We start from the raw sequence: 20,567 nt of genomic DNA on the forward strand, positions 1-20,567 counted from the left end.
GGCGGGGTCAGGGATTTTCTCTGCCTCGTGATGACTGGGTGTTGTGTGATGTCCTTAGGTTAGTTAGGTGTAAGTAGTTCTAAGTTCTAGGGGACTGATGACCATAGATGTTAAGTCCCATAGTGCTCAGAGCCATTCGAACCATTTTTCAAAACCCCTGGATTTTTACCTCTGGTGAAATCTGAAAAGCGTCGTGTATGATGAACTAGTTCCTGATGTGTGGACCCTTCCACAGGGTGTTCACGATGCCTGTGACGCTATTCGGAGGGAAGCCTGAACGTGTGAAAGAGTGCGGCAATCCATGTTGTGACGTATGAACGCGTGCACTGCATCCGATGGAGGCCACTTGGAACACTTGTGGTGGTGGTGGTGGTTAGTGTTTAACGTCCCGTCGACAACGAGGTCATTAGAGACGGAGCGCAAGCTCGGATTAGGGAAGGATTGGTAAGGAAATCGGCCGTGCCCTTTCAAAGGAACCATCCCGGCATTTGCCTGAAACGATTTAGGGAAATCACGGAAAACCTAAATCAGGATGGCCGGAGACGGGATTGAACCGTCGTCCTCCCGAATGCGAGTCCAGTGTGCTAACCACTGCGCCACCTCGCTCGGTGGAACACTTGTTGTGACGTGGATACGATGCAGTTATGTGCTGTGTTCCGGAACGATTTGTTCTCGTTGCACTCACGCCATCCATTTGTGAACACATGTTCACAGGACATTTTTCCTCCATTTCCAGTCAGGAATCATCCCTGCAGTTTGTCGGTTTTATTAATGTTCAACTTGTATACTGGTTGAATCCATGATGATGTTAAAACTTGAGGTAAGGGTTCCCTGGTTCAGAAACAAACGAATCGAAAGTTCCAGAATGAAATTTTCGCTCTGCAGCGGAGCGTGCGCTGATATGAAACTCCCTGGCAGATTAAAACTATGTGCCGGACCGAGACTCGAACTCGGGACCTTTGCCTTTCGTGGGCAAGTACTCTGTCATCTGACCTACCGAAGCATGACTCACTACACATCCTCACAGCTTCATTTTCACCAGTACCTCGTCTCCTACCTTCGAAACTTCACAGAAGCTCTCCTGCAAAGGTCCCGAGTTCGAGTCTCGGTCCGGAACACGGTTTTAATCTGCCAGGAAGTTTCGAATCGAATCATTTTGACCTCTCCGACAGTGAATAGATGCACCGGTACTGCTGTTGCTAGGAATGTAGGGTATGCAACTTTCAGAGGTGGTAGTGTGAACCAAGAGAAGAAAAAATGTCTAGTAAACATGGGTTCTAAATTGCATCCTTAGGAGCTATGAGCACTTGTTAATCTTCGCTAGTGTGAAACACATCTCCTTTATTTAACAGGTGCTCATTGCTCTTCAGGTATGCTTTTTAGAGCCCATGTTTACCAGACTTTTTTGCTTGCTTTGGTCCATACTACCACATCTGAAGATTGCCTACCATACAGTCTTAGCAATGACAGTGCCGATACATGTATTCCACTGTCAGAGTTATCAGAACGGTTTTCGCTTATAACGTTCGACTCGTTCGTTTGCTGTGCAAGGATCCATACCTGAAACTGATACATTTATCCTTCTCCATCATTCTAGAAAGTCTGTAACACCATCACGGGATCACCAGTTATATACATACATTTAAAGGCGCCGGGACATATAACTTTGACTGTCTGTAGTGGCGTTGGAATACGTTTCCAGACATGGTTTCTTATGCAAAACTTGATCTAGTAAGTGTCCTCCACAAGTGTAACATGAATTCTGAAACACGCTTTGTATGCTCTCGGATAAGCGAAATTGGGTGTCAGGATGAACAGGACTTCTGGTCAGGTGAGTAGGAAGCTATACATAAACAAAATCAAATAGAGGTAATGCAGGAATAGGTGTGACAATGAACAACTAAAAAGGAATGCTGGTAAACCTCTATGAGCAGCATGGTGAATGGGTTATTGTAGCCAAGATAGACATAAAGCCATCACCCACCACAGTAATACAAATTTATATGCCAAATAGCTCCACAGATGATGAAGAGATTGAAAAAAATTATTGTATGGTGAGATAAAGGAAATTATACAGATAATTAAGAAAGAGAAAAATTGAATTGTGATGGTTGATTGGAACTCGATAGTAGAACACAAGGAAAAGTAGTAGGAGAACATGAACTGAGGGAAATAAGTAAAAGAGGAAGCCACCTGGCAGAATTTTACACAGGGCATAATTTAACCGTCGCTGACGCTTAGTTTAAGAATCCTGAAAAAAATTTGAAGAGACGTGGTGACACTGAAAGATTTCAGATTGATTGTACGAGGATAAGAACAAGATTTCGGAAACAGACTTTCCCATGGACTCTGGCCAAATTGATTGGTTATGAACTATAGATTAAAACTGATGAATTCGCAGAAAGGTAGGAAATTAAGGAGATGGTAAAAGGACAAGTTGAAAGAGCCAGAGATCTATCAGAGTTTCAACGAGGTCATTAGTCAACGACAGATAATCAAGGGAAAGCAATACAGTAGATGACGAATGGGTAAACCTAAGAATTAAAATAGTGAAGGCAGGAAAGGATGAAATTGGCAAAAAGAAAGCAGCAATTGGAAATACTTGGATAGCAGATGTTGAATTGAATTGAACTAAGGTGAAAATAGAAAACTTCATAAATGATGCTGGCGAAAGCGAATACAAATGTCTAGAAAATGAGATTGACAGGAAGTGCAAAATGGCTAAACAAGAATGGCTAGAGGACAAATGTAAGTCTGTAGAAACATGTATAACTAGGGGAAGGCTAATGCCACCAATAGGAAAATTAGAGAGGCCTTTGAGAAAGGAGAAACGGCTGTATGAGTATCAAGAGCTTAGATGGGAAACCAGTACTAAGCAAAGAAGGGAAAGCTGAAAGACGGCAGGAATATACTCACAGACATGTTAACCTGAAGGCAGTCTTATAGAATGGGAAGAGGAAGGAGATAAAGATGACGTGGGAGATATTATACTGCGAGAAGAATCTGACTGAACTCTGGGAGAGCTAAGCCGAAACAAGGGTTCTGAAGAAGATGATATTCCATCAGAATTGCTGATATTCTTGGGAGAGTCAGTCACGACAAAACAGGAGCCTATGGGCGATCAACGCCGAGGTTATCAGCGTCTCCGCGGGAGCAACACATTATATTAGAACTGTATACGTAGCAAAAATCGAAGAAATATGACTAAGGCCCATGACGCGATGAAATCTCGCTAGTTCCTTAAGACGGTGGAAGATGACTGTGCAATTTGTAGGTGATGCAATAGTGCCTAATGCCTGGAACATAACCGACCGAATACTGACAAAAAAAAAAAGAATTAATTTTGAATTGCTTCTCGGCACCGAATACTGTTATCTGTTGTTGCCGTGTAATGGAGGGACAGCAAACAAGGAAACTTCGGAGTCCGTAGCATTTTTGAACTAGAAAAGAGTAGAAAGTAGTTACAAATAACCAAACAACATTTGGGAAGGCGTTCTGTAGCTATCGATGCAAAATGGGAACAGTAAAGAGTCTTTAAGCTTGTCTGAAGATTGTGTCCCAGAAAATCTGATGGTGGATTTGAGAATAAGTCCAATTTAAAAGAATGCAGATGCCGGGAGACCTGAATATTATCTATCAGATTAATAAGCCATGGTTGCGAAATACCGATACGAATTATTTACAGAAGAATGGAAAATTCGCAGAAGCCGATCTCGGAGAAGATGAGTTTGTATTCCAGGGAAGTCTTTGAATGTGCGGGGCAATAGTGATCCTAACACTTATCTCAGAAGGTTGTTAAAGAAAGGCAAATCCATGTTTATAGTTTTTGTTGATTCAAAGATAGCTTTTGACTGGAATACATTCTTTGAAATTCTGAAAGTAGCAGAGGTAAAATTACAATGGGTGGAAGACTATATACAACTTGTATAGAAAGCAGCCGGCAGTTACAAGAGTCAAGAGACACGAGAGGGGAACAGCGGTTGAGAACGGAGTGAGACAGAATTGTACCCTATCCCCGATGTTATTCAGTCTGCACACTGAGCAAGCATTAAAGGAAACCAAAGAAAAATCCGGAGAAGGAATTAAAGTTCAGAGAGAAGAAATAAAAGCTTTGAGGTTTACCGGTGACATGGTAATTCTGACAGAGGCAGCAAAGAACTTGGAATTGCGGCTGAACGCAGTGTACAGTGTACTGAAAGGAGGAAATAAATAAGATTAACCTTAAGAAACACAAAAAGGATAACAGAATGTAGTCAAATTAAATCAAATGATGCAGGGGGAATTATATTAAGAGATGACTCACTAAAATTAGTAGATGAATTTTACTGTTTGAACAGTAAAATATCTGATGACGGCCGAGGTAGAGGGATATAAAATGTAGACTGGAAGTGGCAAGAAAATCGTTTCTGAAGAAGAGAAGTATGTCAACATCAAATTTAAATTTAGATGTTAGGAAGTCTTTTTTGAAGGCATATGTCTGTAGCTTGTACAGAAGTGAAATGTGGACAGTAAGCAGTTCAGGCAGGAAGAGAATAAAGGTTTTTGAAAGGTGGTGTTACAGAAGAACTAATGAGGAAGTACTGAATTGAATTGGGCAGAAAAGAAATTTGTGGCATAACGTGACTAAAAAAAGGGATCGTTTAATAAGACACATTCTAAGGCATCCAGGAATCCTCAGTTTGTTATTGGAGGAAAGTGCAGAGGGAGACCAAGAGACTAGTGCAGTAAGCTAGTTCAAATGCATGTGTGTTGCAGTAGTTATTCGGATAGAGTAGCGTGGAGAGCTGCATCAGAGCAGTCTTCAGGCTGAAGACCACCACAGTGGCAACAATAACAAGGGTGCATGGGGAGATATCTAGCGGTGTTTCAGTGCACTCGTAACTATTTGCGCACAAAATTTATTTTTTAGGAGTTTTGGATTTATTGTTGTGATATTGAGTCCGAAGATTGGTTTGATGCAGCTTTCCATGCACGCATCTTTATCTCCGAATAACTACTGCAACTTACATCCTTTTGAATCGGCTTACTGTATTCACCTCTTGCTCTCCCTCTACGTCTTTTATCCCACACACTTCCCTCCAATACTACACTGGTGATCCCATGACGTCTCAGAATGTGTCCTACCAACCGATTTCTTCTTCTAGTCGAGTGGTGCCACAAATTTCTTGTCTCCCCAATTCTATCCAGTACCTCCTCATTAGTGACGTGATCTAGCCCTCTAATTTCAGCATTCTCCAGTAGCGCCAGATTTCGATAGCGTCTGTTCTCTTCCCTCCTAAACTGCTTATCGTCCAGGATTCACTTCCATAGATTGCTATACTCCATAAAAATACTTTCAGAAAAGAGTTTCCAACACTTAAAATCGATATTCGATGTTAACAAATTTATCTTCTACAAAAACGCTTCCCTTGCCATTGCCAGTCTACTTTTTATATCCCCTCTACTTCTGCTATCATGTTATTTTGCTGCCCGATAAGGAAAACTCATCTAATACTCTCAGAGTATCGTTTGCTAATCTGATTCACTCAGCATCACCTTATTTAATTCGACTGTATTCCATTATCACTGTTTTTCTTTAGTTGATTTTCATCTTATATCCTCCTTTCAAGACACTGTCCGTTCCGCTCAACGGCTCGTGTAAGTGCCTTGCTGTCTCTGACAGAATTACAATGCTAGCAGAAAACCTCAAATTTTTATTTCTTCTCCTTGAATTTCAGTTCCTACTCCAAAATTTTCTATTGTTTACTTACTGCTTGCTTAGTGTTCAGATTGAATAAGATCGGGGACAGGCTATAGCCCTGTCTCACTCCCTTCTAAACTACTGCTGTCCTTTCAGTTCCCTAGACTCTTATAACTACCGTCTGGTTTCTGTTCAAGTTGGAAGCAGCGTTTCAGTCCCTGTGTTTTGTCCTTGCCACCTTCAGAATTTCAAATGGAGGACTGTGAAAAGCTTTCTCTAAGTCCACAAAACCTATAAACGCAGGCCTGCCTTTCCTTATCCTATCTTCTAAGATAATTACTAGGGTCAGTACCACCTCATGTGTTCCTACATTTCTCCGGAATCGAAACTGACCTTCCCCAAGGTCGGCTTCCATTCTTCTGTTTTGGATATTTTCTCGTAATACAGAGACGTCGTAAATCGTAGTACGTTGTGTTCGACTGATGTGGCATAATCTATGAGCAAGGTGTGTGCCCGATTCACGAAGTGCGCAGTACGTACCTCCCGGCATGAGCACGGAATACTCGATGTTCTCGCGGAATCTGGCGGAGGACGCCGTGTGGTGCGCATGCGCCGGGCCAGCCGGGGCTTCCCCCGCCTGTTCGCTGCTGTTGCCGCCACTTCCGGCGCTGCCGCCGCCGCCGCCGCCGCCCTCGCCTCTGGCGCCGGCCTCGTCTCGCCTCCTGCGTCCGTGGCCCGCCGGCTCCAGCACGTCCAGGCAGTACTCCTGAGGGGCAGAATCGCGTTACTGCTGCCGCCCCGCTCGTATTACGACGGATGGCGCAGCGCTGACTGAACACAACTGCACTAAACATCACTCAAAAGACGCCGACTTGAGTGATTCACTCACGGTCGTTAAGAGCCCTCTAAACGAGCAAACATTTTGTCAAACTTAACTTTGCTTGCCAAATATCTGACCGTGTACGATGCAGTTTGACGTGTTGGTCAAGCATAGTTCGTGCTCGACGTGTTTGTGAGAAATTTTGACTGACATAAAGCTTGACAAGATGGCGGACATGGTTTGTGTCGACGTTTCGCCGTATATATTTAGTCAACATTTATTTTATTACGATTTATCTACTGTATCGTCATACACTCTGGAACCACGCAACAGCTACGGTCACAGGTTCGAATCCTGCCTCGGGCATGGATGTGTGTGATGTCCTTGGGTTAGCTAAGTTTAAGTAGTTCTAAATTCTAGGGGACTGATGATCTCAGAAGTTAAGTTCCATGGTGCTCAGAGCCATTTGAACCATACTGTATCGTCAGTTTCTACTAATACGAAAACTACGATCAATAATTACCAAAACGGTGGTGTTACCACACCTTTCCCAGCCATATATAAACGCACGAAGGATTTATGAACACAATCAATATTTTAGGCATACAAGCGGAGTGGATTGAAATAAAAGAAATCGAAGTTCTCTGGTTCTTCCTTTGACGATGTGAGCTATATGTTCACACATTGCAGTATTTTAATGACTTGTCTAAAAAAAAAAAAGTTCAAATGGCTCTGATCACTATGGGACTTAACTGCTGAGGTCATCAGTCTCCTAGAACGCAGAACTACTTAAACCTAACTAACCTAAGGACATCACACACATCCATGCCCGAGGCAGGATTCGAACCTGCAACCGTAGCGGTCGCGCGGTTGCAGACCGTAGCGCCTAGAACCACTCGGCCACCCCGGCCGGCTAATTACTTGTCATTAGCGGACCAAGTAGAAGAGAATAAATTTACGCGTACTTGTGGCTTCTTTTTCAATGCGAGATGAAGTAACACTAAACAAGTTATTAAACGTTTCACTGTCAATCCGCAGAAAGTTGATGTAATCATCATTTCCGCTAACAGATTTCATGTTGTATAATTCTCATTTTAAACTACTCCCTGGACCGGCATCATGTTTTCTTCTTTTTTAAACAGACTGACAAAGTCAGTGGCAGTACTGCTTTTGTCTGCATTTGTGCCCATTCTCACTACTTCCAAAATACACAAGCGTTTGCGTTGAAGTGAGGTTAAATTGACAAGCATTATTTGAACGTGTACGGACTTGCTTGGTAAATCTGTGGCTAGATGACAGCGATTTTGTCAGACACCTTTGGTGGTTTACGGGCGCCTTAACAATAGTCATAACCAGGGCATGCCCTACTGGCTTCCCAGGCAGACTGCTGGCGAAACGCCGTGACGTCATTAGCAATACGGGAAGCGGGAAACGAGAAGCGGTAGACGCTAATGCTACACGTGCATTGTTAATGCAAGCAAATTCCCAAACCCCTGCGATGACATAAATAGCACGCAGTTGCTTATTAGCTATTGATCTGGCTGGTTCTTTTGTAGTAGAATGAGCAAAAGCATAAATCATTGTGCTATGCAAAATGCTTGTGAATGCAAAAATGCTTCACATAAAACTGTGGATGTCGTTTACCATCGATTTCTGAAAGGTAAGGGAACTACACCACAAATGGGTGTCACACTGTAAAAGAATTGATCCTGTTAATGTGAATAGTGCAAAAATTTGTTGAGATTATTTCCTTTCCGAAGATTATGAAATGGACTTTAAAAAATGAGTTTTTGGGGTTTCCTTTGAAAGGATAATTAGAGGGCGATTTTTTGCCGTCACAAAAAATTCCAAATTGGTATCGAGACGCATTCTAGGTTGTCGCGAGCACCAGCAAGGACAACGTACATATAACTGCCAGACATTCATCCTCTTTAGAAACACGTTTCTATGTATTACCGGGTTTGGAATTGTTCAAGCATTTTTTTTATTGGGTTGCCAATGTTTCATTTCTAGAATAACGCTAGGTCTATTCTAAAATATTAGTAGTAAGTAACACGAGCAAAAGATTGCTGATGCGAAAAGAAAAGCGTATGCTGTCTGTCTTAAATATTGTATCTCCGAAGAAAATTAAATTAGATCAGTCGACCGGCAGAGAGATAGTTCTTGACCTAGACGCAACTGTTAAACACGAAATAGACCGATTAAAAACTAGGATACAACTTCTTACGAGAGGAAACGACGCTTTGAAAAGAAGTAAGAAGGGCGTGCAAGCAAAGTATTCGAAGTATATCTTGGAAGTTAATACATGTGCTTCTTATACATCTACATGACTACTCTGCATTTCGCATCCAAGTGCCTGGCAGAGGCTTCATCCAATTACCTTCAAACTATTTCTGTATCATTCCACTCTGAACCATCGCGCGGGGAAAATAAACACTTAAGTCTTTCCGTGCGTACTCTGGTTTCTCTTATTTTATTACTCTACACATTTCTCTCTGCGTAGGTGGGCGCAAAAAAAAATAATTATTTTTCGCTTTCGGAGGAGAAAGTTGTTGATGGAAATTTCACGAGAAGATCCTGCTGCAACGAAAAATGCCTTTGTATTAACGATTGCCACCCCAGTTCGTGTATCATATCCGTGACCCTCTTTTCCCTATTTGGAGATAATATAAAACGATGTGCCCTGCCTTGAAGTTTATCGACCTCCTCCGTCAATACTATCAGGTGCGGATCGTACACCGGACAGCAGTATTCCAGGAGTGGTCGGATAAGCTTAATGTAAACCTTCTCTTTAATAGATCTGTTACATTTTCTAAGTATTCTGCAAATAAATTGCTGTCTTTGGTTTGCTTTCCGCACAACATTAGTTATGTGATCGTTCCAATCTTAGTTATTCGTAACTGCAATCCTTAAATATTTACTTTAATTTACAGCCTTTAGATTTGCGTGATGTATCATGTAACCGAAATTTAGCGTATTTCTTTTATTACTCAACTGGATGTCTTCATACTTCTCATTATTTAGAGTCAGTTGTCTGTTGTTTTTTTCTGCAGTAAAAGAAGAAATTAGACAATATTTCACGTCAGGTGAGACTACATTGACAGTTCTTTGGGTACAGTTTCAGAGAAACTTCTTCCGGATTCAGATTACATCACCGGCAATGACTGGATCTCTGTAATATCCTTCAATTGATTGGTTCAAGAAATAAATGAGTCTGAAGTGGTATTTAGTAGTTTTCATGGGCGACATGTTGCTAAGTGTGACGGAGTGATGCAAAATGTAAATTCTAGAACAACTTCAAAGTTTCCGAAATGCATCACAAAGTAGTTTCCGTCTACGTAAGGCCAAGAACCTTCGTTTGAAAAGGGATATGTACACACAAACTAAAACTTGCCGCAAAGGAAAATCTTCAATGGGTTCCTTCGTGATATCCCTGAGCTACAGTGTGTGTTTTTGAACGCAGAACTACTTAAACCTAACTAACCTAAGGACATCACACACACCCATGCCCGAGGCAGGATTCGAACCTGCGAACGTAGCGGTCGCGCGGTTCCAGACTGTAGCGCCTAGAACCGCAGAGGTGGAGTTATTATAGCATAAAAGTGCTTATTTATTATAGTTTCGGGTTTAAGCGATTAATAATGTGCATCAACACTTAACAACATTCAGTTCATGAGACTAATGTTAAAACTCTTGCGGACCGCGGTAGAACAGTATTCACTTTGACGTCATTGGCGTTGGCCAATAGCAGCGCGGCAGCCTCAGAATGGCTTACCTGATTGTTTCTAGTTGCCGTGAGTCATGGCGACCCACGGACAAGGGCTATTCGACCTTTCCGACCGTAGTGATTCCGACCCTTTTGTAGGTGTCACAGGTTCCGTGGGATTTGAGGTCAAGCAGCTTTGCATCTTGGGTTTTCTGACCAGAGCGTCTTCCACTGACGGTCTACGGGGTCTGCCCACGTTCGGCATTTATTGACAGTAGTAATTTCTCGAACCTTCAATATAATTAAGTAACCTCACATCATAAATAATATTGGCAAAATCGTCAGTTAACAGTGCGGTTTTACAAGGTTAATATGTCGAACACCCAAGAGAAAGCGAATGCTGCTGTTATATTAGCTATGGCTTGCCAGAAACAGAAAACAGTGAAAAAGAGAATGGTCACAAAAAAGAGAGCTACGGGTCACATTTTAAATCACTGACAAATAAGAAACACGTACCCAAAAGACTTTATAAATTACTTTCCGACGAGTCCTGCATCGTACAGCATGATACTAATGTTGACACGAGATAAAACAAAGAAACAAAATACGTTAATGAGAAAGGCAGTCGATGTCGACGAAAGACCAGGAATATTTTAGAGATTTCTGGCGACAAGTAGGTCTTTCGAATTTTTCTTACCTTTTGAACGGTAATAATATAGTGAAACTGACATGTATTTTGCTGACCCCTTACTGGACATTGCAGATATATGACGTATTTTTCGAAGTGGAAGCTGTTTTTCCTAACTACTATGTCATACAGCCACCTATACTATATTTTCGAATTAACAAAGTAAGCAATGTCATAGGGAAACCTCTGTTGACCATCCTAAAATGCTACATACCGTATTATCCTCGCATTGGTCTGTTAAAATGGTTTTGTGTTAAAAGGTTACTTGAAAAATAAAATATGAGATATCATATGCACAAAAGTGAAATGAAAATATAAATAGTGCACACTAACGGCATGTCACTGGTTCATGAAGCGCTATCAGCATGTGAATTGAGAATATTGTCAAACTGTCAATACTCGACCTCACACATTTGCTGCAGAAACAAAAAAAAACTTAAAAATAAAAAGTAAAAAAAGAAATTTAAAAATTGAACTAGCCTATGTTCTATGTGCACAGAGAATCCTTAGCCTGGATAAAATACGAAGGGATGTTCTTATTATAAAACGGTCGGCAGAGCCCCTCTCCCCACTGTCGCGGGTTCCTTTGTGAGTCGGAAACCACGACTAAAATATTTGTGGTCGCAAACACGACGTTGACATCACAGGTCACAAAGCTCATTGTCGGGAAGTCTGCTACATCGGGTCAAATAGATAAGGTGGGGTCCCCTCCTACATAGCTACCCTTATTCGGTCGGCCGGAGAGGCCGAGCGGTTCTAGGCACTACAGTCTGGAACCGCGCGACAGCTGCGCTCGCAGGTTCGAATCCTGCCTCGGGCATGGATGTGTGTGATGTCCTTAGGTTAGTTAGATTTAAGTAGTTCTGAGTTCTAGCGGGCTGATGACCACAGCTGTTCAGTCCCATAGTGCTCAGAGCCATTTGAACAATTTGTGACAATTTCAACAAACTTGGCACATATACGGCTTATTACCAGGAAAAATATGCTACGAGGTTCCACATTAAATAATCGGGAACGTTTATATCAGCGTCCTATATGTAGTTTCCGGGGTCAAATGTTGGTTGGTGACAGTCCAGGTAACATTTGAGCTCTCAGAGTGGGATAGCTGTAGGAAATTAAAAATGTACAAATGAGACTGAAGAATAAAAGAGAATTTTCTAACGTAGCATGTTTCTTCTGCTTTAATATGACACTTCTGTATCCCTTGCATTTAATACATTTAGACAGCCTTCACAGGATCATACTCAAAGAATACTGTCATAGTTATAAATATCAGCTTGAAAAAACCATTTTATGGCGAAGGAGGGTGCAAACTCTTCTAGTAAACGTGCATTGTAAAACGGCTGCTGGTAATATCGTTCACACAAAGGCCTGTGTTTTGACATATAAAACATTTGTTATTTATCTCCCCTCGATTGAAGGTTTCCCACGCTAACGACCTTATCGTTACTTACGGTAAGCCGGCCGTTGTGGCCGAGTGGTTCTAGGCGCTTCAGTCTGGAACCGCGCGACCGCTACGGTCGCAGGTTCGAATCCTGCCTCGGGCATGGATGTCTGAGATGTCCTTAGGTTACTTGTTGCTGTTGTTGTGGTCTTCAGTCCTGAGACTGGTTTGATGCAGCTCTCCATGCTACTCTATCTTGTGCAAGCTTCTTCATCACCCAGTACTTACTGCAACCTACATCCTTCTGAATCTACTTAGTGTATTCATCCCTTGGTCTCCCTCTACGATTTTTATCCTCCACGCTGCCCTCCAATGCTAAATTTGTGATCCCGTGATGCCTCAGAACATGTCCTACCAACCGGTCCCTTCTTCTAGTCAAGTTGTGCCACAAACTCCTCTTTTCCCAATTTTATTCAATACCTCCTCATTAGTTATGTGATCTACCCATCGAAGCCCACCCGGTTGGCTGTGCGGTCTAACGCAGGACTTTCCGGGCGGAAAGGAGCGCAGGTCCCCGGTACGAACCCGTCCTGCGGATTAGTGTCGAGGTCCGGTGAACCGGCCAGCCTGTGGATGGTTTTTAGGCGGTTTTCCATCTGCCTCGGCGAATGCGGGCTGGTTTCTCTTTTTCCACCTCAGTTACACTATGACGGCGATTGCTGCGCAAACAAGTTCTACACGTAAGCGTACACCACCATTACTCTACCATGCAAACATAGGGGCTACACTCCTCTGGTGTGAGGCGTTACCTGGGGAAGTCCACCCGGGGCCGAACCGTACAATAACCCTGGGTTCGGTTTGGGGCGGCGGAGGGGTGAAGTGGAATGCGGTAGTCGTTGTGGGGTAGTTGACCACTGTGGCTGCGGCGGGGACGGAGCCTCTCCGTCGTTTCTAGGTCCCCGGTTAACATACAATACAATACAATACAATAATCATCTATTCTTCAGAATTCTTCTCTAGCACCACATTTCGAAAGCTTCTATCTCTTCTTGTCCAAACTATTTATCCTCCATGTATCACTTCCATAGATGGCTACACTCCATACAAATATTATCAAAAACGGCTTCCTGACACTTAAACCTATACTCAATGTTAACAAATTTCTCTTCTTCAGAAACGCTTTCCTTGCCATTGCCAGCCTACATTTTATATCCTCTCTACTTTGACCAACATCAGTTATTTTGTTCCCCAAATAGCAAAACTAATCTAATACCCTCAGCATCACTCGACTTAATTCGACTACATTTGTAAGGTGTCAGGCAAATCCAACACCTTCCATGAAAACCCTGACATGATAAGCAAACCCAGTCACATAGCACAGAATAAATCGTGACATTAAATTAACCAAAGTAATACGAGTAACGAGTGAGCAAATGGAAAACCACAGACTAACACAAGAATGCCTAAATGCATGTCATACCTTCCCACCGTGAGACCGACGCAGTTCCGAGGGGAGAAACGAGAACAGAAGCCAAGAGCAGAACCGTGTTAAGCTAGAAGGCCCTACGATAAGGGACGGACTGGACACCCACGTCGCCAGTCTTCCTCTAAGACTACCACCCACACGTTTTAGCGTGAGACTTTTTCGCGTCCCTGTTAGGTCAAGGACCACCCCCCAGCCCATGTTAAAAGCTAGAGCCCTCCAGAAAAACAGTATAGATCTTACGATAACACAAAAAATGGCCACTACCACCCGCAAGTTTTAGCGTGAGACTTTTTCGCATCTCAGGTACGTCAAGGACCACCCCCATGTTAAAAGATAAAGCCCTCCAGAAGAACAGTATAGATCTTACGATAAGGCTAAAAGGACCACACCAGCTGCAGGTTTTAGCGTGAGACTTTTTAGCGTCTCTGTTACGTTGCAAACTTTAAAAACATTACCCCACCACTAAAAGTATAACGTTTCTCATTGGATAGACAGAATGTTTGTAGGCGGAGCTCAAGGTTAACATTGAGACCCTGATTGGTCAGATGAAAACACAGCCAGATAGTTTTTTTTTAACCGACTTTGGTAAATTGTAGTAAGGAGAAGATAGGGCAGAGTTGCTTCCGAGATGGCGAGGTGAGCGGAGCTGTGCTGCCCGCTGCTGCCCTGACGCTGCCTAAACACCGACAAGGTAATGAACGCACGCGATGCCGCATTTTTGAGCGCATAAGGCTTCACTCAGAACTGCAGAAGTCTCATCTGTTACATCCCCTTTTTTGCGTAATACTAGTGTAGATCGTAAGGTAAAGCTCATGGTGTTCACATTTGCCACTTGAAGAACAGATCTGAAACGCGATGATTTTTCTTTTATATAGTTATTGAGAAGCCACATCAGCCACCGTAATTTACGACAAGTTAGATAAGTAATTAAAGATAATTGAGGGTCACTGTAGACCATTTTGATAGTTTTCTCTTTTGTGAAAATTAAATTAAACCTAGATTATAGATGTGATATGGCATAGGTCATCGTTCGATCGATTGTAGAACTTGGAAACCCATTCAGGGAAAATTCGTTCACATTTTTGTTGAACGCAGTTGGTTTTTACCATACTGTATTAAAACATCTCCTTTTATCAATAGTGCAATTTATAAACAATGTTTTGTGAGTAGAATAAAATTTCCAATGGTAAACTTAACTGCATTTTCGACGTTATTTTACCAGCTAACTAAAAACAGGAAAGCCTTGAACCCCTTCTACTAAATTTAGTTAGTATTCTTTTACAGGGAGTGCAGTGGAGCTGACGCTGAGATCATCAAGTATTTGGTTATATCATCGCTAGTCTCACTGAACTCATCTGAATTCTACATGTCATTTGTGGTCTGGCGTCTCCTTACCAGCAACAGGTCCCAGGTTCAAACTACACTCCTGGAAATTGAAATAAGAACACCGTGATTTCATTGTCCCAGGAAGGGGAAACTTTATTGACACATTCCTGGGGTCAGATACATCACATGATCACACTGACAGAACCACAGGCACATAGACACAGGCAACAGAGCATGCACAATGTCGGCACTAGTACAGTGTATATCCAGCAATGCAGGCTGCTATTCTCCCATGGAGACGATCGTAGAGATGCTGGATGTAGTCCTGTGGAACGGCTTGCCATGCCATTTCCACCTGGCGCCTCAGTTGGACCAGCGTTCGTGCTGGACGTGCAGACCGCGTGAGACGACGCTTCATCCAGTCCCAAACATGCTCAATGGGGGACAGATCCGGAGATCTTGCTGGCCAGGCTAGTTGACTTACACCTTGTAGAGCACGTTGGGTGGCACGGGATACATGCGGACGTGCATTGTCCTGTTGGAACAGCAAGTTCCCTTGCCGGTCTAGGAATGGTAGAACGATGGGTTCGATGACGGTTTGGATGTACCGTGCACTATTCAGTGTCCCCTCGACGATCACCAGAGGTGTACGGCCAGTGTAGGAGATCGCTCCCTACACCATGATGCAGGGTGTTGGCCCTGTGTGCCTCGGTCGTATGCAGTCCTGATTGTGGCGCTCACCTGCACGGCGCCAAACACGCATACGACCATCATTGGCACCAAGGCAGAAGCGACTCTCATCGCTGAAGACGACACGTCTCCATTCGTCCCTCCATTCACGCCTGTCGCGACACCACTGGAGGCGGGCTGCACGATGTTGGGGCGTGAGCGGAAGACGGCCTAACGGTGTGCGGCTCCGTAGCCCAGCTTCATGGAGACGGTTGCGAATGGTCCTCGCCGATACCCCAGGAGCAACAGTGTCCCTAATTTGCTGGGAAGTGGCGGTGCGGTCCCCTACGGCACTGCGTAGGATACTACGGTCTTGGCGTGCATCCGTGAGTCGCTGCGGTCCGGTCCCAGGTCGACGGCCGCGGGCACCTTCCGCCGACCACTGGCGACAACATCAATGTACTGTGGAGACCTCACGCCCCACGTGTTGAGCAATTCGGCGGTACGTCCACCCGGCCTCCCGCATGCCCACTATACGCCCTCGCTCAAAGTCCGTGAACTGCATATACGGTTCACGTCCACGCTGTCGCGGCATGCTACCAGTGTTAAAGACTGCGATGGAGCTCCGTATGCCACGACAAACTGGCTGACACTGACGGCGGCGGTGCACAAATGCTGCGCAGCTAGCGCCAATCGACGGCCAACACCGTGGTTCCTGGTGTGTCCGCTGTGCCGTGCGTGTGATCATTGCTTGTACAGCCCTCTCGCAGTGTCCGCAGCAAGTATGGTGCGTCTGACACACCGGTGTCAATGTGTTCTTTTTTCCATTTCCAGGAGTGTAGTTAATTCCCTAAAAAACACGCACAGAACGTCGTTGCGCGAAAGTGGTAGGGAGACACGATATAGAACAAACAGACACCACCATGAATGTTTAGACATTCGATTATCCTCGTTTTGCGTTTGTTGATGTTCATATTATATCCTCCTTTCAAGGCACTGTCCATTCCGTTCAACTGCTCTTCCAAGTCCTTTGTTGTCTCTGACAGAATTACGATGTCATCGGCGAACCTCAAAGTTTTTATTTCTTCTCTATGGATTTTAATACCTATTCCGAATTTTTCTTTTGTTTCCTTTATTGCTTGCTCAATATACAGATTGAGTGACATGGGGGGGGGGGGGGGGCTACTACCCTGTGTCACTCCCTTCCCAACCACTGCTTCCCTTTCATGCCATCTGTTTTCTGTTCAAATTGTAAATAGCCTTTCGCTCCCTGTGTTTTACCCCTGCCACCTTCAGAATTTGAAAGAGAGCATTCCAGTCAACATTGTCGAAAGCAAGTCTACAAATGCTAGAAACATAGGTTTGCCTTTCCTTAATCTTTCTTCTAAGATAAGTCGTAAGGTCAGTATTGCCTCACGTGTTCCAATATTTCTACGGAATCCAAACTGATCTTCCCCGAGGTCGGCTTCTAGCAGGTGTAAGTAATTCCAAGTCTAGGGGACTGATGACCTCAGATGTTAAGTGCCATAGTGCTTAGAGCCATTTGAACCATTTTTTTCAGCCGTCGCCACACGGCCCGTGTTTTCAGACGTCAAAGTTAAGCATGCCGAGTTCAACGTTGTGCTAAACGCTCAGAAATGATGCTACTTGTGCATAGGGCACGTGTTATATGAATGTGTGGTGTCTGTTCTTTTGGATATGTCGAAAAAAAACAGACACCACGCATTCATAAACTGATTCGCTTCCATGGGCAACGAATCCACCTTTTTCATTGCGACCGTGCGACTGCTACGGTCGCAGGTTCGAATCCTGCCTCGGGAATGGATGTGTGTGATGTCCTTAGGTTAGTTAGGTTTAAGTAGTTCTAAGTTCTAGGGGACTGATGACCACAGCAGTTGAGTCCCATAGTGCTCAGAGCCATTTGAACCATTTTTTTCATTGCGGATGCACGATTACGTCTGACCTGCTGGGGGAACCTCAAAGTAGCGAGCATGAAAGACGCGGGCAGGGATCTTCGATAGTCGGTGCTGAGTGGGTGTGTAGGTCGGCCGCGATGCATACGGAGATGGTCCACGCAGGGGCGCTGACCGCTGTGTCTGGTTGGCGCAGTGGTTAACGAACTGCCTTGCAAGCAGGAGATTCTGGGTTCGAATCCCCACCCGGCACTCATTTTCACTCATCGCCAATGATTCTGCGTAAAGTCCCCTTGAAGCTCATATCAATAGTCCCTTTCCTTTCCTTTCTCCCTCCTCCACACTCAATTTACGTATGGTACACGTGATCACAGCGCACTCCAGCACCAATTGTTGGCTGTATCTGACTCGAAAATTAAACTGTTTACGAAATGGACGGTCGTGAAATTCTCACGTTAACTCTATTAAAACACACATTTGATCCCTTGCTCATAAGCTAGTCATGTTGCTCTGTCTGTGGTGTGCATAAATAAAATATTCAATACGCAAGAACATGTTATGACGCAAAAAGGAAAGTACAATGTCCAGTTAATAAGGACACTGGCTTGTAAAAGTTCCATTACAAATATCACGATACAAGTTTGGAACAGTTCTCAATGTAGGATAAAAATTATTTCATTATTATCACATTTTAATGTAATCCTAAGGGCATTCTTACTTATTCACTGTTTCTACTCAGTAGTAGAATCTTTACAAGTGAAATACAAGACTTGAAACAAGAAAGTTAAAAAATCTTACTGTAAGTAATGCAAGCTGTCTTGAAGATAAAGTCAATCGAACAAACGCACTCCTCAGAAAGAGCGCACTTATTAGCTACGAATATTTACGTAACATTGAATATCATAGAATATATTTCTATTACGCTAACACGAAAGTATCAGAACGTATTAGAAAACACGAAGGTTAGTACAAGAAATGTTTGGATCCAGTGCGACGCGAACCAGCAACTTAGCATCTGTCAACGCACAATTCTATGTCTTTACTCATTATGCCACAACTATTGTGAACTGTTTGCGACCACACTTTCCATCTCCTGAAAGTTTATCGTCGATATGTTACTAACTAGCATCTAATTATAACAAATTGTGCCAACAACGATGTGTTTTTGATGTCTCCTCAAAGTACCTTTGGCTTGTTCTGGCATACTTTGATAATACGCAAGTTACAGTAATTCTTTAACCAAAAATATGACGTTTCCCGACATTTTACAACAAATCATACAATTAAAGACGGATTTTCGAGATTTCTCAATTTGTTAGAGCTTAGAAAACGGTTTGTTTGTACAGGGTGTTTCGGTAAGAGCGTGCAAAGATGTTGCAGGACATAGAGAAAGCTCCACAGAACTGTTTGAGGTTGGGAACATGGGGTCGGAGAAGCCAGCTTAAGGAGACATAGAAGTAAACTTGTCCACCGCTTTGTCTAGCATTACTGTTTTCCAGCTTATTTACAACTAACATGCGTACAAGTTTACACGTAATGTGCTGTTTATTTACGTGTGCAGTCTTTATTTTCTGCAAGGGCACAAGGAAGACGAGCCTGATTACCAGGAAGTCATGATGCAGGTTTTGCTTACTTTACTTGCCCGCAAGGTGGCTCTGTTGTATCGTATTTACATTGTCCCATGACAGAACGAGCTATGAATCAACGACAGACCAGTTCATTACTTAGTGCTATTCAGAGACGTACAGTACAGTACGATGAAACAGACCGAGTACAGTATTCCCTGGTCGCTGGATTGAAAGGGGAAGCCTTATTCCATGGTCGGTGAGGTCACCTCACCCCAGTACCCTCCATTATTTCCTATAGGGTTATCTAAAGCCACTCGTGTATGTGCTTGTCGTCCGAACAAGAGACAGCTAGGGCAAAAGCATCGCAGGCGCAGAGATGTGAACTGGTGTCGGTGCAATAGAGACTCGCCACTTGCGGCAATTCTACCAGCGCCACGTACGGCGCTGAGGTTGAAGATGTCGACTTCGCCTTGGCCAATTGCCGGTCGCGTACAATCTGCCAATGACCGGAGGGCAACGGACAGAAGCCAACTCGAAAGATAGAAGAGCAGCTCTCGTCCACTTGGTTATAGATCATCACCCAGGGCTGATTCAGACACCGAACGTAGTTTAGTGAAGTCTTAAAAGTGAACAGAGAGTTATTGTAAATTGCATTTGCTATGTACTGTGAAGTTTAGCTGCAATTATTTGCACTTAGCCATTGAGTGCCTTTTTCGTGTTATATTACAAACAGTGTTGCAGACTTCATTATTCAACTAGTCACAAAGATAAGTAAACCTTTTAACTCATTTGTGTGACTTCGTTACTTATTTGCCGGAGTGTTGTAGAACCTACGATCTCCTATCCTAATACTTGACCCTGGGGCATAGCTGTGTAGTAGTGGCAGAGACAAATTGTCTTAGCGGTGTACTGCACCAGAAACCGTTTCAAGAACTTACAATCTCGGCCTACCGTAACAACAGTGGCAAATAGGCCTCCACAGCAGTAGCGACGAGGCCTTTACAGAACTGACGACGGGGGTTTACAAAAGTATGAGACCACAGTGGATACTGAGATAGAATTAGTTGCCCGAATTGTACCTCCCTGTGACGTGACTCGAAGTGCACCAGGCATGTTTGTCAGGGAGCGTCAGAATCTTGCTCGCCGATGTCATGCTTGTATTGAGGTTGATGGCCGTCAGTTTCAACAAATTTTGTAAGATACGGCACAAATGGTAGGTTCATTGTATAAATTATGGTATTTGCAGTTAACTAATGTAAATAAACAAATACACAGTAACGTGATTTCATTCGTACTATCTCCTTCAGCTGGCTTCTCCGACCCTTGG

At 43.5% G+C, this 20,567-nt stretch overlaps 1 protein-coding gene across 1 annotated transcript in view; it reads right to left on the reverse strand.

Annotated features, from left to right (window-relative positions):
- LOC126354224 (uncharacterized) overlaps nt 1-20,567 on the reverse strand; it is a 280,875-nt gene that overhangs the window by 21,015 nt on the left and 239,293 nt on the right. The window contains exon 8 of the mRNA XM_050003708.1: nt 6,221-6,446. Within this exon, the coding sequence (XP_049859665.1) occupies nt 6,221-6,446 (226 nt within the window). The remainder of the gene's footprint in view (nt 1-6,220; nt 6,447-20,567) is intronic.

This window comes from Schistocerca gregaria, chromosome 3 (assembly GCF_023897955.1).
Source record: "Schistocerca gregaria isolate iqSchGreg1 chromosome 3, iqSchGreg1.2, whole genome shotgun sequence".
NCBI classification, from domain to species: Eukaryota; Metazoa; Arthropoda; class Insecta; order Orthoptera; family Acrididae; genus Schistocerca; species Schistocerca gregaria.